General features: G+C 35.6%; 1 protein-coding gene across 1 annotated transcript in view; it reads left to right on the top strand.

The window, feature by feature from the left end:
- The window catches only part of ADAMTS19 (ADAM metallopeptidase with thrombospondin type 1 motif 19), a 248,696-nt gene that overhangs the window by 179,935 nt on the left and 41,046 nt on the right, over positions 1 to 27,715 (top strand). The window contains exons 17-18 of the mRNA XM_078067553.1: positions 15,622 to 15,779; positions 19,787 to 19,940. Coding sequence (XP_077923679.1) covers positions 15,622 to 15,779; positions 19,787 to 19,940 — 312 coding nt within the window. The remainder of the gene's footprint in view (positions 1 to 15,621; positions 15,780 to 19,786; positions 19,941 to 27,715) is intronic.

Raw genomic sequence — 27,715 nt, 5'->3', positions numbered from 1 at the left:
TGGTGGTTTAATGTATTCTCTCACAGTTCTAGAGGCCATAGTACTTTCACTGGACCAAAAATCAAGGCATCTGCAAAGCTGTGCTCTCTCTGGAGACCCTAGGGGAGCATTCACTCCTTGCCTCCTCCAGCTTCTGGTGGCTGCCAGCATTCTTTGGCTTGTGACCACATCATTCCACTGCCTGCCTCCCTAGTGTCCTTGACGTCTCCTCTTTTTCTGTCTTCAAAGTTCTCTCTTCCTACCTCTTCTAAGGATACATGTGATTTTATTTCAGACCCACTTGGACTATCCAGAATAATCTCCCCATGTCAAGATCCTTACTCATATATGCAAAGTTATTTATTTATTTGCCATATAAGTTAGCATTCATAGGTTCCAGGGATTCAGAAATTGATTTTTATTTTTTTCCTTAATAACACTTGTTTTTTTAACTGGGGTGAAATACCTGCAACATAAAATTTACCATCTTAACTATGGTAAGTGTACATTTCAGTGGCTCTGAGTGCATCGCTTTGTTTTGCAACCACCACCGCCATCCATCTCCAGAACTGTTCTCATCTTGCAAAACTGAAACTCTGTCCCCCTTAACAGTAACTCTCCATTCCCCTCTCCTCCCATTCCCTGGTAACCACCATTATGCTTTCTATCTTCATGAATTTGACCACTTTGCATATGTGGAATCATATTCTCTATATGCGGTATCTCTTCTTTTGTTCTTTCATAAGAATAGTAACTGTTCTTTTGTGACTATCTTATATCACTTAGGATAATCTCCTCAAGATTTAATCATGCTGTTGCATGTGTCAAAATTTCCTTCCTTTTTAAGGCCAAATAGTATTTCATGATATGCATATACCACATTTTGCTCATCCGTTGGTTCATCCATGGATACTTGGGCTGCTTCTACATGTTAACTATTATGAATAATGTTGTGAATAATAATGTGGGTGTACAAATATCTCTTCAAGATCCGGCTTTACATTCTTTTGAGTATATTCCCAGAAGTGGAATTGCTGTATATTATGGTAATTCTATTTCTAATTTTTTAGGAACTGCCACACCCTTTCCCACAGTTCTGTACTATTTTCCCTTCCCACCAACAGCGTGCAAGTGTTCCAGTTTCTGTATTTTCTTACTAACTCTTTTTTTAAAAGATTTTATTTATTTGAGAGAGATAGAGAGCAAGAGAGAGAGAGCGAGAGAGAGCAAACACTAGCAGGGGGGAGGGGCAGAGGGAAAAGGAGAAGCAGACTCCCTGCTGAGCAGGGAGCCCCACTCGGGACTCGATCCCAGGACCCTGGGATCATGACCTGAGCCGAAGGCAGATGCTTAACTGACTGAACCACCCAGCGCCCCACTTCTTACCAGCTTTTGTTTTCCCTTTATTCAGGTAGTAGCCATCCTAATGGGTGTGAGGTGATTTTTCATGTGGTTTTGATTTACACTTCCCTAATGATTAGTGAGGTTGAAAACCTTTTCGTGTACTTCTTGGCCATTTGCATATCTTCTTTGAAGAGATGTCTATTCAAGTCCTTTGTCCATTTTTGAAATAGGTTGTTTGTTTGATTCATTGTTGCTGTTGATGATGATGATGAGTTTTAGGAGGTTGCTGTATGTTCTGGATATTAACCCCTTATGAGATATATGATTTACAAATATTTTCTCCCATTCTGTTAATGGTGTCTTTTGATACACAAAAGTTTTTAATTTTCATGAAGTTTGTCTGTTTTTCTTTTATCACCTGTGTGTTTCGTGCCATATCCAAAGAGTCACTGCCAAATTCAATATTGTAAAGTTTTGCCTTATGTTTGCTTCTAAGGCTTTTATGGTTTTAGGTCTTACATTTAGATCTTTGATCCATTTTGAGTTAATTTTTGTAGATAATGTTAGTCAAGTGTACAACTTCATTTTTCTGCATGTGGATACTCTGTTTTCTCAGTACCACTGGTAGAAGGACTGCCCTTTCTCTGTTGAATGATCTTGGCACCCTTGTAGAAAATCATTTGGCTCCATATGCAAAGGCTTATTTCTGGGGTCTCTATTCTCTTCCATTTGTCTATATGTCTGTTTTTATGTCAGCAGCATACTGTTTTGATTACACTAGCTTTCTAGTAAGTTTTCAGATCAGGAAGTATGAGTCTCCAGCTTTGTTCCTCTTTTTCCAGTGTGTTTTGGCTATTCAGGGTTACTTGAGATTCCATATGGATTTTAGGATAGGTTTTATTATTTCTGTAAAAAAGGTCATTGGAATTTTGGTAAGGATTGCATTGAATTTGTAGATCACTTTGATAATATTGACATCTTAACAGTTTTAAGTCTTCCAATCCATGAACCTGGGTTGTGTTTCCATTTACTTATGTCTTCTTTAATTTCTTTCAGCAATGTGTTCTGGTTTTTATTGTATAAGTCTTTCACCGCCCCCCCCCCCCCGCCCAGTTGAGTTAATTATTTTTGATACTATTGTACATAGATTGCTTTCTTAATTTCCTTTTCAGATTGTTCATTGTTAATGTATAGAAATGCAGCTGCTTTTCTGTGTGTTGACTTTGTATCCTGCTACTTTTAAAACAGGCTCTTTTGTATGTGTGTGTAGAATCTTTAGGGTTTTCTACATAGAAGATCGTATCATCTGTGATCAGAAATAATTGTATTTCTTCCTCTCTGATTTGAATACCTTTTATACTTGTGAATTCAGTTTGCTGGTATATTGTTGAGAATTTTTGCATCAGTGTTCATAGGAGAAATGGTCTGTAATTTTGTTTTTGTGTCTGTGTGTTTTTGTCTGGCTTTGGTAGCAAAGAATGAGTTAGGCCTCATACTGTGAGTTAGGAAGTCTTCCCTCCAATTCACTTCTTTGGAAAACATGAGGATTGATGTTAGTTCTTCTTTACATGTTTCGTAGAATTTGCCAATGAAGCCATAACATCCAGCACTTTTCTTTTGGGGGATATTTTTGATTACTGACTCAGTGTCCTTACTAATTATAGATATTTTTAGGATTTCTATTTCTTTGTGATTCCGTCTTTGTAAGTTTTGTGTTTCTAGGAATTTGTACATTTCATTTAGGTTATCCAATTTGTTAGCATACAAATTTTTAAAATTTTTGTTGAAGTATAGTTGACATACAATGTTATATTAGTTTCAGTTGCACAGTATAGTGATTCAACAGTTTTATACATTGCACAATGCTCACCATGACAAATGTAGTTGTTGTCTGTCACCATACAATTATTTTAGTATACTTGACTATATTCCCCATGCTCTACTTTTAATCCCCATAACTTTATTTTATAACTGGTAGTTGGTACTTCTTAATCCCCTTTACCTATTTCATCCATCCTTCCACCATCCACAGCTACCAGTTTGTTTTCTGTATCTATTAGTCTGTTTCTGTTTCTGTTTTTGTTTGCTTGTTTGTGACTCCACATATGAGTGAAGTCACATTGTCTTTCTTTGTCTGACTTATTTCACTGAGCATAATACCCTCTAGGTCCCTCTGTGTTGTCAAAAATGACAAGAGCTCGTTTTTTATGGGTGAGTAATATTCTGTTATATATATACATATATATACATACACACACACACACACACACACACACACACACACCATCTCTTATTTATCCATTTATCTATTGATGGACACTTAGGTTACTTCCATATCTTGGCTATTGTAGATAATGTTGCAATAAACATAGAGGTGCAGATATCTCTTAGAATTAGTGTTTTCATTTTCTTTGGGTAAATACCCAGAGGTAGAATTACTGGATCATATGGAATTTCTATCTTTAATTTTCTGAGGAACCTCCATACTGTTTTCCAGAGTGGCTGCACCAGTTTACTCTCCCACCAACAGTGCATGAGGGTTCCTTTTTCTCTGCATCCTCGCCAAAGCTTGTTATTTCTTGTCTGTTTGATCCTAGCCATCCTGACTGGTATGAGGATTATTTATACTAACTTTCTTATAATCCTTTTTATTTCTGCAGCATCAGCTTGTAATGTCCCCACTTTCATTTCTGACTTTTTAGTTGACTCTTTTTTTTTTTTTTTTTTTTTTTTTTTGCTTTCTTAGTCAATACAGCTAAAGTTACATTGTTTTTGGTGACCTTTTCAAAAAACCAACTTCTGGTTTTATTGATTTTCTCTATTATTTTTCTATTCTCTATTTCATTTATCTCTGCTCTAATCTTTATTATTTTCTTCCTTCTGGTAGCTTTGGGTTTAGTTTATTCTTTTTCTAGTTCCTTAAGTTGTAAAGTTAGGTTGTTAATTTGAGATGTTTGTTCTTTTTTTTTTTTTTTTTTTTTGAGAGAGATTGGGTGCACACATGTGGGGAGGAGGTAGGGGCAGAGGGAGAGGGAGAGAGAGAGAATCTTAAGCAAGCTCCATGCTCTGCATGGAGCCTGACTCAGGGCTCCATCTCATGACCCTGAGATCATGACCCGAGCCATAAAGAAGAGTCAGACACTTAATGAGCCACCCAGGCTTCCCAAGATCTTTCTTCTCTTTTCATGTGTTTGTTGCTCTAAATTTCCCCCATCATACTGCTTTTGCTGTGTCCTCTACATTTTGCTGTGTTGGGTTTTCATATCCATTTGTCTCAAGATATTTTCTAACTTCCTTGTAATTTCTTCTTTAATCCGTTGGCTTTTTGAGTGTGTTATTTCATTTCCACATTTGTGATTTTTCCAGTTTTCCCTGTGATTGATCTCTAATCTAACTTAGTCCCTTGATAGTCAGAGAAGGTACTTTGTAATGATATCTATCTCTTAGGACATGGCTATCTTCTCGGGGGCCATTATTTATCCCACCACAGTTACTAATTTCTATCAAGTAGTTTATACCAGTGCTAGTTCTCCTTGATGACTGTCTTTATCACTCTAATGCATCAGTGAGTCCTGTCAGTTACTCAAATGTATCACGTTCTCTCCATAACCACTGTGACCCATCACCAAGTCAGTCCCTGCTGCCCTGTCCAGCTTTATCTCCTTTAGAGCATTTATCACCATCACCATCTGAGTTTTCTTATCTGTTCACATGTGTGCTTTTATATTGTGTATCTCCATGGTTAATTCTGAAGGCAGGGATCATGTTGCATGGAGCTTCACTTGCAATAACTCAAGCAGACTCTGGCACACAGAAAGTAATAAAGACTTTTTATGAGTGAATTTTAATTAAGAAAAGATGGTTCATACTTGTATAGTAATTAGTATGGGCCACTTCATTAAATATATCTGTTAAATAAATCCTCACATCTCTATGAAGTAGGCACCACTAATTTTTTTAAAATCAGAGACTAAAGGACAAGAGAGTTTTAAGTTTCTTTCCCAAGATCATAAACCTAAAAAACTGTTATCTTGGATTTCAGACCAAGCAGTGTGGTCATAGTATCTTATTCCTAGTATCTCTTTTTACTTTTTTATTCATTGCCTCTCACATTACACTTGTTATTTTAAGGTACATGTCATATATGAACACATTGGCCTTGAACTTTCCCCCAAACTCCCTTCTTTCCCCCCTTTTCTTAATTAATGAGATCAAGTGTATAGAGCTAACTCAGGGGAATACAGATCATGAAAAGACAGTTTTCTTCTCCCATCACTGCCTCCGGGTCAGCCAGATCCCATCTTCTTTTTCTGATGCATATCTCTAAACATAAATCTCCAACTACTTTTTCTTATGAAAAGAACATTTAATTTAAAATGGAACCACATGTCTGTGTTAATATCTGGCCTCATTATTGTCAGTTTTCTTTGTACTTAGAATTAGGCATAAGTTATTAGGGTCTTTTACTTCATAAGGAAACAGCATGAGTGCTCCTGAACATCCTGAATACTACTCTAGAGATTGGGGTTGAAAATATGTTACCATGTTTATTCAAGAACCCACTAAGTTTTCTGCTTAACTGAGGAAATCACAATTATCCTGATGAATTTAGAGGAAGGGTGCAAGAATGAAGACAAAGTGACCACTTGCATAATCCTATCGAAGAATGGGAATGGGAAGAACCCAGTGGCTTCTAGAAACTGAAGAAGTTGAGCTCATGAAACTTTTGCAAATGGATGTGTTGATAGAAGATGAAGATTCAAGGATGACTTTTAGATTTCTGGATTAAACAACTGGGCAAATAATAATGGCATTTACTGAGATAGCACACATGGATGGGGGTCAAATTTGGTAAAAAAAAATGATACAGTATTAAAATCCTAGATTTTAAGCCTCAAATCATAGATTTCAAACCTATTACAGAGAATACATATCATAAAACACGTTTCCTAAAGGCCTTTTCAGGCATTGGAAGGAAGTTATTGAAAATCTTTTTTCTGAAATAGCATTAGGAAAATGGATTATTTCCTGGCAAACTATATATAAAACTATATATTACCTCAAAGGAGACAGTTACTTCCCTCCCAAAACCATTATTCTTTTTCATTACTCTCTGAGTTGTATTCCCATACGTAATTATAATCTGTGTTTCTGAATATCATGGCTTAATTGTTTTGTTAAAAATTAATGAGAAAGTCTAAAATGTACAGGAGTTCAGATGGACTATACATCTTTACAAAATCATTATAGCTTAGGACTTGTAAAAGTCTAAAGAAATAAAGGTCATATGGGTCCACTTACCTTGCCTGCAGTTTTGCATGCAAACCACTATGGAAAAACTTTTTGCTAAGAACAATTTAAAGTGTTGAGCAAATTATAAAAGGAAGAAAAAAAAACACATTTTAAAGTTACCTCTAAACTGAGAAGAAATTAAGGAACCCTCACAGGCCAAAAACAAAGTGAGAACAGGAAACCAGAATATTAGGCTGACTGAAACCTCACTTGTGCTTAAACCTGGTGACTAGTTTAGATTTTGAACACCAAGGCAGACCGTGGACAGAAAACAAAGCCTGAGGCTTTATAAAGTGGAGGCTGGAACAGGAGACACTGACATAAAGCAGGACCCCAAAGGTCTACAAGCTCAGTGTGAAGGAGACATAGAAATGCATTTGCACCATAAAAGGAGAACGAAAGGAAATGTGTCTGTATTAACTTTGGTACTGGGTGGAAGTAGAAAATGAACTTCCCTGAAGACTCCAAACCCAAAACAAATGCTCAATGGATTCGTAGCACTAATTTACCCAACTAGGAAGTCCAAAACTCCAAGACATTTATTTTAATAAAGTTACCAAGGTGGCTGGCATATGCAAATGCAAATCCTTTTTGAAGTAATGCACCTTCAAACCAGGCCTCAAAGGAATTTTATAAGGTTCAACAAATATAATTTTGTAGTAAAAAAAAAAAGTTCAGGAAACACAACAGGGAACAGACACAGCAAAAATAAGGGAGAGCAGAATCAGGTATGTATTTGGATCATATACAGAAAATACAAAAATAGTATAGTTGTTTTAAAATATGAAAAAGGGATTTAAAAATAAGAATAAACAAAATTGACTAAAACCATATTTAAATAACCAAATACAATTTTTAAAATTAAATTTTAAAAACTCAATCAATCAATAAACTACAAGACTAGGAGAAAAACAACAGAAATATACAGCAAAAAGGAAAAAAAGAGAGCATAAAATAAGATGGTATAAATAAAACAAAACATACCAGCAATTTTAAGCATTTAAAAACTAAAATCTCTAGTTAAAAGACAAAAATTATCAGACTGGATTTTAAAAATAATTCAGGTATATGATATTCATGTAAGAGTCACAAAAACTGAAAATCAAAGAATGCAAAACTATACTAGAAAAAATACAAACCAAAAGAATTCTGATAGAGCCATAGTAATATAAGTCAGAACTCACTTTTTTTTAAAGATTTTCTTTATTCATTTTTGAGAGAGAAAATGCACACCTGCGTGAGCTGGTGGAGGGGCAGAAGGAGAAGCAGACTCCTTGCTGAGCAAGAAGCCTCATGCAGGACATGATCCTAGGACCCTGAGATTATGACCTGAGCTGAAGGCAGATGCTTAACCAACTGAGTCACCCAGGCACCCAAGTCTGAACTCACTTTAAAGGAAAATGCATTGTTTGAGATAAAAAGAAGTCACAGAATAATTAAAAAATAATTTAATTCATCATAAAGACATTATAATTTTAAAATTGTATGAACCCAGGAATTTAGCTTGAAAGCTTTTAAGCAAAAATTGACAAAGAAAATTTAACAAATTAACAAATTACCGTCATAGTGAAATTATACATTAAATATGGGCGTGAACTGACTTCCAACCAACGTGTTTAGGTAACACAGATTAAGATAAAATTATTTAAACAAGTAATGCTGGAATAATTGGGTACTTATGTGAGGGGCAAAAACTGAACTTTAACTCGTACCTCGTATCATACACAAAAATTAACTCAAAATGGAATGGAGATCTACACAAAAAAGCTAAAACTCTAAAACTTCTAGCAAAAAACATAAGAGAGGGGCACCTGGGTGGCCCAGTTGGTTGAGCATATGGAACTCTTGGTTTCGGCTCAGGTCATGATCTTGGATTTTGGGATCCAGCTCCCACATGGGGCTCCAGGCTCGGTCAGGAGTCTGTTTGAGATTCTCTCTCCCTCTCACTCTGTCTGCCCCCACCACCACTCACATGCTTTCGCTCATGCACTCTCTCTCACTCTCTCTAAACAAATAAAATCTTTAAAAAAAAATAAGAGAAAACTTTCAAGACATTGTGGCTGGCAAAGATTTCTTTACAATAGATGTGCAAAAATACCAGCCCCTTCACCCAAAAATGAATGTGTTTGATTTCATCAAAAGTGAAACTATTGCTCATTAAAGGGCACCACTAAGAAAATAAAAAGGCAAGTCATAGTGTCAGAAAAATATTTGCAAAAAAACTTATCTTTTTAAAAAAACTTGTCTCTAAAATATATAAAAATGTAATTTTCCTGAATATCTAATAGATACCAATAAATATTCTTAATTAATGTATTACTTATCAAGGAAACAATAACATAAAGGTATTTATATTTATTATCCATCTTAAAAGTTATTTTTAGTACATTTAAAGAACTCTGAGCCCCTCCTCTTCTATTTTATAATATATTTTGTTAAAACTGGCAGTAAATTTTCTTCAATGTTTGAATGTTGGTATTTTCTTTGTTGGAAGGTTTTTAAATCCCAACTTAATTTCTTTAGTGTGTGTCTGTGAATGAGTGTGTACACACTCATATGTGTGTATGTATATGACTGTCCAGGTGATTTCTTCTTTGGTCAGATTTGGTAATTGGTGTCTTCAAAGAATTAAGCCGTTTCCCTTACCTTGTCAAATTTATTGTCTTAAAGTGGTTTATCACATTTTCCTATTATACTACAATGTCTATAACATTATAGCAATATTCCTTCACTCATTTCCCATATTGTTAATTTGTATCTTTCTTTTTTTACTTAGTCAAACTAGACTTTTATCAGTTTTCAATCTTTTAAAATAACCAACTTTTGATGTCATTGATTGCCTTTGTTGTTATTCTACTTTCTATTTAATTTGACTTCTGCTCTTTATTTTTCTTCCTACTTACTTTAGGTTTGAATTGCTCATTTTTATACCATTTTCAGGTGGAAACTCAGATAATTGATTTTAGTCCTTTCGTCTTTGTTAATATGACAATTTATCCATCTAAAAACTGCTTTAGCTGTGTATCACAGTTCATGGGTATTGTAATTTTAGTTTAAAATATTTTCAGATTACCATTGTAATTTTCTACTTTGACCCATGGGTTATTTATAAATGTATTGTTTAATTTCCAAATACTTGTAGATTTTTTAAATAGATACTTTGTTATTGATTTCTACTTTCAATCTATGTGGTTAGAGGATTCACTGAGTGTGATTTCAGTTGAGACTTGTTTCATGGCCCATGGCCCATGTTGGTTAATATTACATTTATACTTTAAAAAGCTATATTCTGTAGTTGCTGACTCTTCTCTAAATATTGCTTAGCTCCATTTGGTTTACATTTTCTGTATTCCTATTGATTTTCTTCTTGTTTTATAAATTAGGGAAAGAGAACTACACTCCAACTGAAATTGTGGATTTGTCCATGTCTCCTTTCAATTATGTCAGCTTTGCTTCATGCATTTTAATGCTCTCTTACACATTTAGGAGTAATTTAAATTTAAACGGCATTTTTAAAAATTCTCTTTTTATCTCTGGAAGTATTCCTTGCCCTGAAGTCCATGCTATCTGATACTGATATAGCCAATACATCCTTTTTATGATTAGTGTCTCATGCTTAATTTTTCCCATCCTTTTAGGTTTAATCTACCTATGTTTTATTTTTAAAGTGCATTCTTCTAAAGTGAATATAGTAGGGCCTTTTTCCCCCCTCTGGCCTGACAGTCTCTCTCTTTTAACCAATACCCTTAATGCATTTAAACATAATATAATTATGGATACATTGAATTATTTTCTGTTTTCCATTCCTTTTTATTCCTTTTTCCCTATGTCTGCGTCTTCTGTTGGACTGAGGGTTTTTGTTTTTGTTTTTGTTTTTAGCATTCCACTTAATCTCTTGTTTGCTTATTTGCTGTATATGGCTCTTGTTTTATATCTTTAATGGTCGCTTTAGGATTTACAGTATACATTTTTAACTTATTACAGTCTCCTTTCAAATTATATGATACCACTTTGCATGTAATGTAAGTTCCTTAAAAGTGTATTTCCCTTTGCCTGTTTCCCTTCCTTTGTGCTATTATGCGTTTTATTTCTACATTTCATATAGTCACTTTATTTTCATATATGCCTCAGTCACCAAAATAGATTTTAATCATTTTTGCTTTAAAGTCAATCATCCTATAAAGAACTTATTAATGAAAAAGAAATACTTATGTATTTGTACCAACATTCTTCATGCCTTCACATAGACAACTGTTTCCACCTGGAACCATGTTCTTTCAGCCTGAACAACATCCTTTAACATTTCTTGCAGAGCAAATCTGCTGGCAGCAAAATTCCCAGATTGTGTTTACTGACAGTGTATTTATTTTTCCTCCTTATCTGAAGGATATTTTCACTAGATATAGAATTCTATATTTTGTTTGGTTTTGCTTTATTTTGTTTTGTTTTCTTCACTTTTAAGGTAATGGTTCATTGTCTTCTGGCCTCTATTAGTTCTGATGGTATATCCAGAAAATTTGTAATCTTTTTTCCCTCTATATATAAAGTACGTTTTTAGGATTTAATATTATTCTCCCTATCCTTGGATTCCAGCAGTTTGATTATGATGTACCTTGGTGAGCTTTCCTTGTGCTTTTCTTGCTTGGGTTCCATTGTATTGATTAGTACAGTAAGTTTATGGTTTTCAACTTTGGAAAAATTTGGAACATTATGTATTCAAATAATTTTTTTGCCTACCCCCTGTTCTCTGGGATTCCAGTTACACCTGTATGAGTCTACCAGCTTTTTCCCATGGGTCACTGATGCTCTGTTCATTTTTTTAAAAGGTTTTATTTATTTATTTGACAGAGAGAGAGTGAGAGAGAGTACAAGCAGGGGGAGGGAGAAGCAGGCTCCCCACTGAGCAGGGAGCCTGATGAGGGCTCAATCCCAGGACCCTGGGATCATGACCTGAGCTGAAGGCAGACGCTTAAGCGACTAAGCAACCAAGGCGCCCCACTTTTGTTTATTTTTTCAGCCTTTATTTTTCTCTCTGCATTCCACTTAGTTCTAATCTATCAGCTTCTCGTCAAGTTCACTGGGTTATTGTGCCATGTCTAATCTGCCCTTAAGCCCATTTAGTGAATTTATTGTTTCAGATATTTTATATTTCTCTTCTGAGGAATTTGATTTGGTTATTATAGTTTCCACTTTTCTCTTTAATATTATAGGTTTTTCTTTAAATTCTTGTGCATACTGAACATATATATATATAAGCTTTTGTAAAGTCTTGGTCTGCTGGTTTCATCATCTCTATTATTTCTGGGTCTAATTTTATTGACAGATTTTTTTCCCTGATTATGGGTCATGTTTTCTGAAGTTTTTCACATAGCTAGTAATTTTTTGGTTGGATGCTGGACACTGTTAATGTGAGAGTACCGAATGGCTATTCTTCTTATTGATTGTTGAGCTTCATTTTGCTGTCCACTTAATTGAATTGCAGATCAGCTTAAGTTCTTGAAGGTTTTGTGAAGGCTTTGTTAGGGTGGATCCAGAGTAGCCTTTATTCTAAGACTAGGCCAACCTTATTTCTAATGTGCAAAATTTTTTTAGGTGCTCCACTCAAGTCTCTGTTGTATATTCAGTAGGATCTATCCACTCCAATTGAATAGAACTCATATGTCTGCCAACCCTACATGAGCTCCAGGAATTGTATCGTTTCTAGGCTCGATGTAGTTGCTCTTTTCCCAGCCTTGAGAAATCTCACCACACTTATTTGCAGCTTGGTATGTAGCCACAGGCTCAAAGGAACACCTTTGCAGATTTTTAGAGCTTGTCTGTGCAGCTCCCTCTTCTCCAGTACTCCATAAAATAGATTCCAGATGCCTCAGGCGATTTGAACTCCCTTCTCTGCATTGTCTTCTCACTGAAGCCCCCCTTATCTGTGCTCTGCTTGAGTTCCCCCCTCCCTATGGTTTGTTCTGAGAAATATCTTCAGACAGAAAGTCAAACAGTTTTAGAGATCACATTTGTTCTCCTTCTCTTAGGGACCTCAGTTCTCTCTTGCTGTTGTCCAGTGTCTGAAAACAGTCGTTTCATACACTGTTCAGTTTTCTCATTGCCGAAAGTACGAGAGATAGTACAATTCCACTTACTAAGGTATGGCCAGAAACAGGTTTTCTAAAAGCACATTTTTTGAGTTAATGAATTAAAAACAAAAACATAGAACAAGAAAAATTGCTTACTCAGCATACTGATTCTTCATATGCTATTAAGCTTATAAATTATGTGAGTTTTCAGGTACGTGTGTGTGTGCCATTTTGGGGGAAATGCGGAATTCCAGAAATATCAATTGAGTCTAAACATTATACTGTAGCCCCAGAGGGTTTTTTAAGGCATTTTTATTAGAGATTTTCAGGAATTATTTCTTTATAATTATGTCCTGAGTGTATGTTGAAATACAGAAAAAATATGGAATTATAGTGGTCACAGTTACAAATCTAGGCCAAAAAGGTTTCTTAAAATATTTAATAGGTTTTGAGAAATTCAAGGAAGTATTTTACCTTTTAGGCAAAATCACTTTTTTTTTATTATGCTATGTTAATCACCATACATTACATCATTAATTTTTGATGTAGTGTTCCATGATTCATTGTTTGCGTATAACACCCAGTGCTCCATTCAGTACGTGCCCGCTTTAATACCCATCACCAGGCTAACCCATCCCCCCACCTCCCACCCCTCTAGAACCCTCAGCTTGTTTTTCAGAGTCCATTGTCTCTCATGGTTCATCTCCCCCTCCGATTTCCCCCCCTTCATTCTTCCCCTCCTGCTATCTTCTTCTTCTTTTTTTTTTCTTAACATATATTGCATCATTTGTTTCAGAGGTACAGGTCTGTGATTCATCAGTCTTACACAATTCACAGTACTCACCATAGCACATACCCTCCCCAGTGTCTATCACCCAGCCACCCCAGCCCTCCCACCCGCCATCACTCCAGCAACCCTCAGTTTGTTTCCTGAGATTAAGAATTCCTCATATCAGTGAGGTCATATGATACATGTGTTTCTCTGATTGACTTTAGGCAAAATCACTTTTTTAATCAGTTTAGCATTTTCTGAAGTATATCCATTTATAGATGGTAATAGCTATTTGCAAAGTGTTAAGTTTTCTGTCAACATATTACCTCTTCAAGTTTAAAATTCAAATTAAAAATGAATACTTATATATTTTTCATAAATCTGAAAATATGTATGCTTAATATCTTATCTAAAACATTATACCTTATATGCAGTATATGGCAAAGATCTTATTTGGGAGAAATTAAGATTGATAAGGTAAAATTTCAATCATTTTATTGATATGTCACTTATAACAATGGGAATATCAGCCCCAGAAAAATCCCTCTGTGGGACCTTTAAGACCTTCCCATTTGTAGCTCCCTCAGTCCTGAATGTTCTCTCTCTACTTCTTTTTTCCCCTGGCTTATAGCCTTGGGAAATGATGTCCTTCAGACAAGTTTTTCTTCATTCTTCCTACACGAGTTCCAGCGAATTCCAGTTAGATTATAAATTCCATAAAGCTGGAGAACATATTTATAATTGTTAATTTTGGGAGGTCCCACAACTTTGAGTATATCCTACTTTGTACTTTATTGGTTAATAAGTAATTATTCAGTCATGATGAAATATTTTACATGAAAAAGTTGCTTCACAGAAGGTATTCAAAAATGGTACTCTCAGTGACTGTTATGGAAGCCTACATTGGTGCCTTGTGAAAATCAACTTGAAATTGTTTTTCAATCTTTAAATGTTCCATTATTTGGCTCTGTAATTCCAAATCTGGGCTTCTCTCCAAGGGAAATAATCAGATACACATATATTTAGTATACAGTGTATTTATCTGAGCATTATTTACAATATAAAAACTGGGAAACCAAATATTCAATAAATGGAGATTAGTTTGAATGATATTTAGGAAGATTTATTGGCTTAAGTTTTCAAAACATTTTCATAGAATTATGACATAAAAACCTTCAATTAATCTTCATGTAGATGTCTCTTAGGATGAGAATTCAATTATATGCAAGAGCCTGGAAGTTTAAACAAATAAATCATTTGAAACAAAATAAGAAGGAATCCTTAGTTTAAAATGGTAACTATGACATTTCAGTTCCTTGTCATGAATCTTATTTAAATAGTAGCAGAGATCAGATCAAAGAAAAAAGAAAGAAAAAAATTAATGTAGGTAAACAAAGTTATTCTGTAAAATCCTGTATAAATGATGGCTGTTTATAAGTAAGAATTAGCATTCATCTTCCATTCTTGTACACAGCAAATCACAAACGTGATGTTCAAGAGTCCTGAGTTCTGTTTATAAAACCAACACATATATTTGAATTGTTTTGTAATGAATATAACCTTGTCATTCTGATCTGTTTGTTAACATGCTTTTTAATGACCTTTCCTTAATCAATTTTTTGGGTGGCATGGGACACACAGGGCATGTAAAAGATGTAGTGTCAGCCCTCACATTCTTCACGGGATTACTGCATAGACAACACAGATACACAGAGTCTTTTTTTTTTTTTAAGTTTTTAGTTCTAGGTAATCTCCACACCCAAAGTGGAGTCAAACTCACAACCCCGAGATCAGGAGTCACATGCTCTACCGACTGAGCCAGCCAGGTGTCCATGGACACACGTAGTCTTAAGATAACAATCTGTTAAAGAATAAATAATTATGGGCCAAAATATGGGTTACAGATGTCAAATGTCCAGAGGAGGTTGGAAGAGGCAAAGATAAATGTGGCTGAGTAGCTGTAGTCAGTGTGAGGAGGGAAGGCGAGCTTATGGCATGTGCTCTGACTATGTACTTCCCTAAAGAGGAGATGCCTTGTGTCATACCGGGGAGTTTTAACCCATTAGTTTAGAAATGAATGAACTGCTTTTAACAAAATCATGTGAAGTGGATATTGATTAATGATGCTGACTTGTTCAATTGTAATATTTTTGAACCTCTTTATAGCTCTACGAGACACTGGAAAACAGTCTATTAATAGTGACTGGAAGATCGAACACTCGGGAGCTTTCAACTTAGCAGGCACTACTGTCCATTATGTAAGACGAGGCCTCTGGGAGAAGATCTCCGCTAAAGGTCCTACTACATCACCTTTACACCTCCTGGTATGAGGGGACCAACTGATAACATTGCATAATCAACTTCCTATATCAAAGGCCATTCCCACTGTACCTTCTCTAATCTTTTTTCCAAGTTTGAATTGTCAGGTAGACGTTCAAAATTATTTAAGGGGGGGTGTTTAGGTTTTCATTTTAATGTGTTTTAAATCATGATGTCAAAACCAAAAATTATTGCGAGAAGAGCAAGACGTTTTAGGGAATTCACAGACTCAAAGTAGAAGTGAATTGTCAGGCAATAAGGAGCCTGTTTTTTCTAAAAGAGCAGCAACGGCTTAGTGAATTACTAACAGGAGTAGGTGTCTGTAAAGATAGTGTTATAATATGGCAACTCGTAGCATCCATGGAATGGGCATTTTCTGAATCTGTATAAAATGCCTTTGATAAAATGATAACTTGCGTGGGAAAAGCTTTGGTAAACGTATCTAACAATGCTTCCAATTACCCTCTTCTGTTTTTTTACTGGATGAATTGATTCCTGTTAAGAATTATGAAAGTTTGAATCTTTGGGATGACACCTTTCTTTACTATGTAGTAGATGACTGCGTCTGAGGCAGGACAGAGAATGGAGTGAAGGAAGCCGAACAGTGGGGCTCTGCATCCAAGCTGGTGGCTGGTTCACATGCTCCTTTTGACCTTGAACTTTGCAGTCAGTGGTAATGTCTCAGGAGCCTGAGGACTGACTGCATAGCTGGCATGTTCTCCATCCTAGTGGCAGAGTCTGGAATTCAGACACTTCAACACCTCCTTAAGTCCACACATAAAAACAACTCTAAAACACGATCATCTGACTGTTTATTTGGAGTGTGGTGTGCCACATTATTTAATATCGCTGCACGATTCAAGTTGAATTTGTCTTCAATTGGAGACATCTGTGTCGCTGGTCTGGTAGCCAGAGTTCAAATCACTTATCAGCCCGTTTGCTTTTCCTGCTTTAATGTGCCTACAGATCACCTGGGGTTCTTGTTAAAATGTACATTCTGATGCATTTGGTCTGGGAGGGACCTGAGATCTGCATTTCTAACCAGCTCCCAGCTGATGTCACTACTGCTGGTCCAGGGACCACATTTCAGATCACAGTTTTTTATAGAACTGCAATCGTGGGCCTGACCAACAGGAATGAAGGGAGCAAAGTGAGATAGATGCATGGGAACCTTCTGCTCCAAATCATCATAATAATGATAATACATCCCATTCACTGCGCACTGAGTCAGATACTGTTCAAAAGTACTTTGCTTATTACAGCATTCAGTCCTCACAGAAGCCCTGTGTGATATGTATCATTATTACTCCAAGGTACAGATTAAAAAAAAAAAACTAAGTATGATAAAGTTAAGTAATGTGCACAGTGTCTCCCAGTAAGTTATTTAGCTGTGAATAAACCAGGTATTAATCAATCTTTGTTGCTGCCTCTCTGATGGAAGGCTCAGCTCTAAGCTCTTTACACCAGACAACGTGGGATCCTAAGTATACACATACTTTCAATAACTGTGTTCTTCATCTCCTTCCAGATCCTTTGGATCCTATTATTTAATTTGAATTAGAAGCTCTACTCTGTGCCTTGGGCCATCTGGAGAGAGAAAAAAAATGACTAAACAAACATTGTATGACCAATATCTGGCTCTTTCCATGATTGGGTCACTTATAATAACAACATTATCAACAACAAACGTATTTTTTAAGGATGGGTTTGCAGAGAAAGCCATCAGGTGACCTGCCTTAGATGAATGTAACCTACATTTTTTTTATGAAACAAGACCGGAGCTCTTTATTGAGCCTCTAATTCAAAATCTTTAAACAGTATATGAGACCTCAGTGTTGGGCGGGGGAGTCTCCTTGCTGCAGAATCCTTAATCTGACTGGTAATTACCAAGGTTTTTCCTGGAAGCATGAAGCATAATTAAAATCAGTGAACTATGTCTAAAAGAAGGCATCTATGTGACCTGGATTTATTCAGTAATCCAAGGGAAACTGCACTTCTAAGGTATTTTTCCTTAATGACTATTACAGATTGAAAGCCGGTACTGGATTTTGAAAGGCAAGACCTTTTGCTGCCATGCTTCCCTGTGTGCCCCCTCCACTGCAACACGGTCACACTTTCCTTCTTGCAAAACTCTACTGCCAAATCCGAATGGTTTAAGAAAGAGCTAATGATTTTGTAGCCAATGTCTTTATTTTAAGTGGCATTAGAGATTCAAGGACAATCTAAAGTTCTATCAATGAAAAGGTAGTTTTTTAAGGAAAAATAGACATGTTTTTATTAAGTTAAAGAAGTTGGCAAAGAGCTATAATTTATGTCCTTTTTATCAATTTAAAAACTATGTAATAGTCTGGTTATGTCCATAAACAAGATAAGTCAATCTCTGTCTCTCTCTTTTTTAACGTATTTAGCTGGAGGTCCCTTATAACTGGCGACATCAAATGAGATATTTAAGGCCAAAGTAAACACTGTGATGTACTTAGAATGAGTACCCCGGTATGTTATGTATATGTGAATTTGAAAACTATTATATTTATTGTTGATAGAGCTGGTTTACAATTCCATTATGTTAGTTCCCAAATCCATGTATTAAAATATACCTTAGCATTTCTGTTGATATATTGAGCAGAGTATTAAGATGAAGAAGCAAAGAAAATTAACCCTGTGCTCGTGTCCATTTTTTCACACTGAGCGTTAACTCTGAATTACCTGTCATTACAACTACCTTGATAGAGGCTTAATATCAAACAAAGTTCTTGAACAATTTAACATAATTTAAATTTTAGATACATTTTTATGCATGATATTGTATTACATAGATTGCTTTCATAAATCCTCAGATTCATAGAAGTGATATAATCCATGGGGTTGTTTGACATATTTTGTGCAAATGTATTTATAAAGGAACATATATTCTCATTCGTTCTTTCATTTAAAATGAGCATACTTCAGGCATTTTTTCCTTTCATTTAAAATAGATCTGATTGCCGGGAGCCTGGGTGGCTCAGTCGGTTAAGAGACTGCCTTCAGCTCAGGTCATGATCCTGGAGTCCCAGGATCCAGTTCCTCATCAGGCTCCCTCTCAGCGGGGAGTCTGCTTCTCCCTCTACCCCTCCCCCCTCTCGTGCTCGCTCGCTCTCTCAAATAAACAAATAAAAATTTAAAAATAAAATAAAATAAAATAAATCACATTGCCCATGATGATGCACTCCTAAGCTTGGCAGTGAGTACCAGGGGAGAGCAAAACAGACATGGTCCCCACTATGGGTTAGTCCAGTGTGTGGCCCAGAGTTCAGTCATTCTCAGATATTTCTCATGGTTTATTGCACTGTTTATATATGTGTACATAACTGTACCATTAAGTTAATATTTATTTTAAAAGTTCAGTTGAATATAAATTTCTTTTCAAACAAAATGATCTTTCCTACAAATGGAAAATTAATAATCTTGCCAAAACTGAAAGTTAACAGTAAGCAACATGGAAAGGTATTATGGTCCTCTGGTCAGTTAGACATTCTCTACCCTTATGGAGTGAAGTGATTCTTGTGGTCTTGTATCCTCTTCCTCCACTGACACAGGGACTTATTATCCATCTTCCTGTTTTATATGAATGGAAAGGCTACATTTGATAATAGATTGTGGGTTATATCTTGATGTTAGATAGGACAGATAACCCCATCCCCTCTACTAAAGTCATCATCTACATATATCATACTTTGGGAAACTGCCTGGTCCATTCATCGACTTGAAAAAAAATGACCCGATGTCTCTGACCTCATTCAGGTGGGCTGTTTGTCATGATGTCTTTAGCTCAGGGTAAGTGTGTAACTCCAAACTTTGCAGAAGTACGTCACTTTGAAGATTTCAGTAATCATGTCACAATTCTACATATAAAAGGAGTGTGCACACCATGCAATAAGCATTTTAAGGTATCATTTATCCTTAGTATTATACTTCACATTGTCTGTGCTCTCCTTTACCCTATTGCTGCCTTGATCACTTTCATATTTTATAGGTGCTGCTATTTCAGGACCAGAATTATGGCCTTCACTATGAATATACTATCCCATCAGACCCTCTTCCAGAGAATCAGAGCTCAAAAGCACCTGAACCCCTTTTCATGTGGACGCACACAGGCTGGGAAGATTGTGATGCCACGTGTGGAGGAGGTGAGGGATTTTCCAGTATTTATCTTATCAAAACAGCAGTTGCTTTCTGATTTATCATTGATAATTAAGGCACATTTGCAAGCCCTTATCTGAAATTCCAAACTCCATAAAGGATTGGAAACTGAAAGATTTTTGTGACACGTGTAGTGTCTAAATGCCTGAACTCTTGTGTGGCAAAATCTGACGTGAACTGAAGAAAGGCCATTTACAGTTAGTCTTTGCATTGCTTTGCATAAATATTAATGCATTTGCCTACAGGAACTGCCCTAGACACCACACAAGTTGTTCTGCCATATATATGTGCTTTTCTATTTACTTTCTATGTTTACTTTTTTATTTTTATAAAATTTACAAAGTTCTAAATTCCAGAGGACATCTACCCACAAGAATTGCAGACCTGCAATAAATATAAAGGTGCTATGAAAGAGTAACATCGAGCTTGCTTCTGTGCCATCCACATACTTAGTTTGAATAGACAGAGCACCTGAAGAAAATCATTTAATTTTCCCTATTCCATTATTTTGATTCTCCAAAAGTGTCTGTCACTATGTTCTATAAATAGAGATGTATCCTGAAATTTCACTCAACAGTTTTAAATTATTTTTTCATATTAGAAGTTAGCAGGCAAAAAAACCAAATTGCTTCAGCATAAAATGTGAGATTAGCAAATCACTTAATCTTACTAATGAGACCCTTGAGGACCAGAGATTAAACAGATGGTCAGTGACTCTCAGAATCAGTGAGGCCAAGACAAGATCTCAGGGCATGAGGCTCCCAGCTTCCCTTTGTATCCCATATGTCAGCAGTGTAGATTCCATTTGTGTTCTGCATTTAATAACAAATTTTCTATAGTTCTTTAGTAATAGCTTCCTCCTAAGGCTGAAAAGAAGCATTATATTAAATTTTATAAAAATATTATATATATAAAATATATGTGTATATATAACATATGTATATATAATATAAACAAACTAGTTTATAACATATATAACATATATATGTATATTGTATTATATATAATACATATTATATATAGCATAAGTATATTATGCATATATTGTGCAATATAATATATAATATGAACAAAACAGTATATATAATATATAATATAAACAATATATAATATGACTATATATAATATAATTATATATAAGATATATACATATATCATATATTGTGCATATATTATCATAATATAATATATACATAATATAATATATATACATTATATATGTAATATATATGTAATACATAATATAACAATATATAAATAATATATAAACTAGTATATATAATATATATAACATAAATAAACTAGTTTATGACATATATATAACATATGTATATATAATAAAAACAAACTAGTTTATATTATACACATTATATATAATATATACACATATAGATAATGTATATATACACATAATATGTATATAATATAGATAATGTATATATACAATATGTGTATATATCTATATTACATATATATTATGTGTATAATATAAACTAGCTTGTGCAAGAGAAGTGGAATATCAGTTTTGTTCTCTAGGCAAGAAACTGTTGATACACATAGCCTAAGGGTACTGTAGCAAGAGTGGGCAAAGGTGCACATTAGACTAACATGTGGGGGAGAGTGTTTGGGGGAAGAGGAAACAGAAAATATACAATATAAGTAAGTAACATAGTATCAAATTGTGGTGAATACTCTGGATAAAAATTAAGCAAGATTGAGAAATAAATATGGGTTGGGAGTTGGGAAGGGGTAGGTGCAGAATACAGTGGTCCAAAAGGTCTCAATTAGGAGATCACACTGATTTAAAAATTTGCAGTGGGGGGCGCCTGGGTGGCTCTGTCGTTAAGCGTCTGCCTTTGGCTCAGGTCATGATCCCAGGGTCCTGGGATCGAGCCCCGCATCGGGCTCCCTGCTCAGTGGAGAGCCTGCTTCTCCCTCTCCCACTGTCCCTGTCCCTGCTTGTGTTCCCTCTCTCGCTGTGGCTCTGTCAAATAAATAAATAAATAAAATCTTAAAAAAATAAATAAATAAATAAAAATCTGCAGTGAGTGTGAATGGGCACCACCTATGAGGGTATCTGGTGGGAACGAGTTCCAGGCAAAGGCTCCGAGGCAGGAGTAGAGCTGGCGAGCTCAGGGAGTAGTAAAAATGCTAGGATGGCCTTCCTTTATTGAGTGATGTGAGACGCCATTGGAGAATTTGAATAAAGGAGTGATTTGTTCCGGTTTTTTGTTTTTAAAAGTTATTTCTGTATCTGAGTTGAGAGTAGATGGAATAAAAGAAAAGAGTAGAAGTAAAGAGATCAGTTAGAAAGTTACTACAGCAGTCCAAGAAAGAGATGAAAGTAGTTTGACCACAATGGTAGCAGAGGACGTAGGGGGAAGTGGTCAGGTTCTGTGTATTTTTGAAAGTAGAACTAATAGAATATGTTGAAAGACTAGATGTGGAGTGTGAGAGAAAGAAAGATGTCAAGGATTGACTGTGATGGTTTTGGCCAAGCAACTGGCAGGATGAAGTCACCATTACCTTACCTAGGAAAGCCTGTGCAACAGCCGGATTAGGAAAGAGTTTGATTTCCAACAGAAGTTTGAGATCCCTATTGGACATCTAAGTGTGATCAAGTATGATCTATAAGTGAGGTATTCAGGAGAGAAGATCAGAGTAGAGATAGAAAATATATGGATGGGACGCCTGGGTGACTCAGATGGTTAAGCATCTGCCTTCGACTCAGGTCATAATCTCAGGGTCCTGGGATCGAGCCCCATGTCAGGCTCTCTGCTCCGTGGGGAGCCTGCTTCTCTGTCTCCCTCTATTGCTCCCCCTGCTTGTACTCTCTCGCTCTCTCTGTTGAATAAATAAATAAAATCTTTAAAAAAAAAAAAAGAAAATATATGGATGATATTTTCAAATGCTGAGACTAAATCAAGTCACTTAAGGAGTGAGTGACAAGAGAGAGAAGCTACTAAAGTATTGAGCCTTGGGACACTCTACCATTTAGAATTCAGAGAGAGAAGGAACCAGCAAAGCAGATTAAAATGAGTGGTCACCAACACAGGAGAAGAAGCAGGCAGAAGAGAATGCTTTCCTGTTAATCAAGTGAGGAAGTATTATAAGAAGGAGGGAATGATCAACTCTATCCAAAGCTATAAAGTAAAAAATAATGTGGACTGAAAATTGACTATTACATTTAAATATATTTATTATATTTTAAAATGTGCTTATTGCATTTAAATATATGTACTGTATTTTAAAATATATTTATTATATCTAAATATATTTATTATATTTTATTATATTTGAGACATAGAGGTCAATTATGACCTTGTCAAAAATAATTTTAATGAAGTTTTTGGCTCAAAAGACTAAATGGAGTGGGTTCAAAAGAAAATTGAGGGAATGAGATTATATAGGACACACTTAACTCCTGAGGATATAGAGTAATTACAGCAGAAGGATGTCAAGTTTAAAAAAAAATGTTATCAGTCATCCTTGCCACAGTGACATTTTCAAAGGCCATGTTTCTTCTGGGCCCCCATTATTGCCAAGTGACGTGGGATCCTCTGCCTTCCCGTCCCCTCCTGCTAATGTTCCCAAAACACACCCAAAGTCCCATTCTTTAGTGATGCCAGGGGCCATTTCACTTAGGGGATTCTGCTTCACATCCTTTATCCAAATAAAAAACAAAAACACAAATAGAAACAAACACATTTGAAATGAAAATTTATATGGTTAGACTTTTCTCTTTAATATAACTCAGACAAGAAAGACCAGCCCCCATCCAATGGTGGGCTGTGGGGGAATGGAGTGATAAAGAGGTTGAGTTCTTATTATAGCACCAAAAAGGCAGTTATTAAAATCCATTTGTATTTGAAAGTCCAGACAGGAAAATGTTTGCCCAGTAAATTTTGTTTTCCTCATTTTTTTCTTGCTTCTGTAGTTGCTATCTAATTGGAGCTACGTCAGAAGTAAACAGACAGGATTTATCAATCTTCACTTTGAACAAACAAATTTGGGGGGGTTAACATTTTTTCCCAAAAATCACATTAATTACAACGTAGAATATGTTTTGCCAGTTGCCAAAACTTAAGGAATAGAGGTTGCTGTAAATTCCTTAAGGTCCAGATTCAGAATGGCTTTTAGATATTCTTAAGCATAACTTCTTAATTATTAACATGAGAAAATTTAAATGCATAGAGATTAAGTGATTTTTCAAGGCCACATGCCCAGTGGGGGTAGAGGGCAGATTAGAATCCAGGACTCCTAAATTCAAATCTTCTCTCCTCCTCAGGTCTCATACTTTCTTCAAGAGCAGCTCAGAAGGCTTAATGTCATTTCTTTTCACAAAATAGAACATGTCCCTTAGAGATCATATAAGTTTTGTTTGGATTCAGAGAGATGTTTTATTTAATCTGTTCAATAAGAATTTAGATATGCCCCTATTTTTTTAATTTTATTTTATTATGTTGTGTTAATCACCATACATTACATTATTAGTTTTTGATGTAGTGTTCCATGATTCATTGTTTGCATGTAACACCCAGTGCTCCATTCAGTACGTGCCCTCTTTAATACCCATCATGAGGCTAACCCATCCCCCCACCCCCCTCCCCTGTGAAACCCTCAGTTTGTTTCCTGAGATTAAGAATTCCTCATATCAGTGAAATCATATGATACATGTCTTTTTCTGATTGACTTATTTTGCTTAGCATAATACCCTCTAGTTCCATTCACATCATTGCAAATGGCAAGATTTCGTGGGGGCTTTTTTTGATGGCTGCATAATATTCCATCATATATATATACCATATCTTCTTTATCCATTCATCTGTCGATGGACATCTTGGCTCTTTCCATCGTTTGGCTATTGTGGACATTGCTGCTATAAACATTGGGGTACACGTACTCCTTCGGATCCCTACATTTGTATCTTTGGGGTAAATACCCAGTAGTGCAATTGCTGGGTCGTATGGTAGCTCTATTTTCAACTTTTTGAGGAACCTCCATACTGTTTTCCAGAATGGCTGCACCAGCTTGCATTCCCACCAACAGTGTAGGAGGGTGCCCCTTTCTCCACATCCTTGCCAACATCTGTCGTTTCCTGACTTGTTAATTTTAGCCATTCTGACTGGTGTGAGGTGGTATCTCCTTGAGGTTTTGATTTGGATTTCCCTGATGCCGAGCAATGTTGAGCACTTCATGTGTCTGTTGGCCATTTGGATATCATCTTTGGAAAAATGTCTGTTCATGTCTTCTGCCCATTTCTTGATTGGATTATTTGTTCTCTGGGTGTTGAGTTTGATAAGTTCTTTATAGATTTTAGATACTAACCCTTTATCTGATATGTCATTTGCAAATATCTTCTCCCATTCTTTCGGTTGTCTTTTGGTTTTGTTGACTGTTTTTACTGTGCAAAAGCTTTTTATCTTGATGAAGTCCCAATAGTTCATTTTTGCCCTTGCTTCCCTTGCCTTTGGTGATGTTTCTAGGAAGTTGCTGCGGCTGAGGTCGAAGAGGTTGCTGCCTGTGTGCTGCTTTAGGATTTTGATGGACTCCTGTCTCACATTGAGGTCTTTCAACCATTTGGAGTCTATTTTTGTGTGTGGTGTAAGGAAATGGTCCAGTTTCGTTCTTCTGCATTTGGCTGTCCAGTTTTCCCAACACCATTTGTTGAAGAGACTGTCTTTTTTCCATTGGACATTCTTTCCTGCTTTGTCAAAGATTAGTTGACCATAGAGTTGAGGGTCCATTTCTGGGCTCTCTATTCTGTTCCATTGATCGATGTGTCTGTTTTTGTGCCAGTCCCATACTGTCTTGTTGATGACAGCTTTGTAATAGAGCTTGAAGTCCGGAATTGTGATGCCACCAGCTTTGCTTTTCTTTTTCAAGATTCCTCTGGCTATTCGGAGTCTTTTCTGGTTCCATACAAATTTTAGGATTATTTGTTCCATTTCTTTGAAAAAAGTGGATGGTATTTTGATAGGGATTGCATTAAAATGTAGATTGCTCTAGGTAGCATTGACATCATCACAATATTTGTTCTTCCAGTCCATGACTATGGAACGTTTTTCCATTTCTTTGTGTCTTCCTCAATTTCTTTCATGAGTATTTTATAGTTTTCTGAGTACAGATCCTTTGCCTCTTTGGTTAGATTTATTCCTAGGTAGGGCGCCTGGGTGGCTCAGATGGTTAAACGTCTGCCTTCGGCTCAGGTCATGATCCCAGGGTCCTGGGATCGAGTCCCGCCATCGGGCTCCCTGCTCAGCGGGGAGCCTGCTTCTCCCTCTGCCTCTCTCTCTCTCTCTGTCTCTCATGAATAAATAAATAAAATCAAATCTTTAAAAAAAAAAAAAAAAAAAGATTTATTCCTAGGTATCTTATGGTTTTGGGTGCAATTGTAAATGGGATCGACTCCTTAATTTTTCTTTCTTCTGTCTTGTTGTTGTTGTATAGGAATGCCACTGATTTCTGTGCATTGATTTTATATCCTGCCACTTGACTGAATTCCTGCATGAGTTCTAGCAGCTTTGGGGTAGAGTCTTTTGGGTTTTCCACATAAAGTATCATATCATCTGCAAACAGTGAGATTTGACTTCTTCTTTGCCAATTTGGGTGCCTTTGATTTCTTTTTGTTGTCTGATTGCTGTGGCTAGGACTTCTAATACTATGTTAAATAGCAGTGGTGATAGTGGTAGATATGTCCCTATTTTTTATTTCAAATGGGTTATTTTGTAAAATAGTCCTAATTAGACACAACCTTTATATGATTTGCACTTGAATAGACCTTCTTTCTCAAATCTGTTTCATTGTGTTTAGTGAACAGTTTTCAGTTATCTCTGACTATGTTAATTGGGTACATATTCCTTTCAGTGTCAACACATTTCTGGACTTTTGGATATTATTTTCCTTTGCAGTTCATAAATTAAGCGGATGGACAGGATTTTAAGAATCGCATCATATCTAACTTCATATTGCCCATTTTATAGCCTGAAAGAGCTTTGTAATCTTTCAGCATATTCATGAATTGAAGGACAGTCAGTTCAAAGCACAGAACATTGGAAACAGATTCATGCAAAATTTATCTTCAACGGCAAAGAGAAATAATAGAACTATTTTACTTCACAGGACTATATTAAGCAAGAGCAAATAAAATAACACAGAGCAATATAAAATTTCAATGTTTGACATGTTATTTTTTTGGATTCTGTTGTAAAGCATTAGATTGCCAGCAATAAGTGGGAAAAGAAATTTTTTAAAGATACCTACTGTCGTGTAGCTAAATTTTTATTCTAATTATCTTTTACATTAGAATCTCAAACTGTTTTAGAATGAAAACCTGACTTAAGGTTAATTCACTGTGCATTTTAATTATTTTTATTAATATCAGTTATTACAAGATATGAAAAGCCTTTTAGAAGGAATATTTTTAAATATCAAATGGATGTTGATGATCTCAGGAAAATTTTTCCAACAGTATAACATCTGTATGCTTTTTGGCACCGTCTTTTCAAATTCTAATGATAGTTTTAGAACTGTTTGAAAGGATATATATCGTTTCGTATTTTAGCATTGGCCATTGAAATTAGTCCTTTTACTTTCAAACAGCTTAAAATGTATTTGGGAAATAAATGTTTACTTTGCACTGGTGTTCTGAAGCATCTAAAAACTCTTTGAAGGGAAGTTTTAAGTTTATTTTGGCACCTCAAAAGTATGGTTCACCGGATAAAGTTCTTTTTTACATAAAAGACCTGTTTTAAGTGATCTT

This window comes from Halichoerus grypus, chromosome 2, assembly GCF_964656455.1.
Source record: "Halichoerus grypus chromosome 2, mHalGry1.hap1.1, whole genome shotgun sequence".
Classification (NCBI taxonomy): Eukaryota; Metazoa; Chordata; class Mammalia; order Carnivora; family Phocidae; genus Halichoerus; species Halichoerus grypus.
Note: the sequence above shows the minus strand (reverse complement) of the source record. Positions and strands in the feature narration are given on the sequence as shown.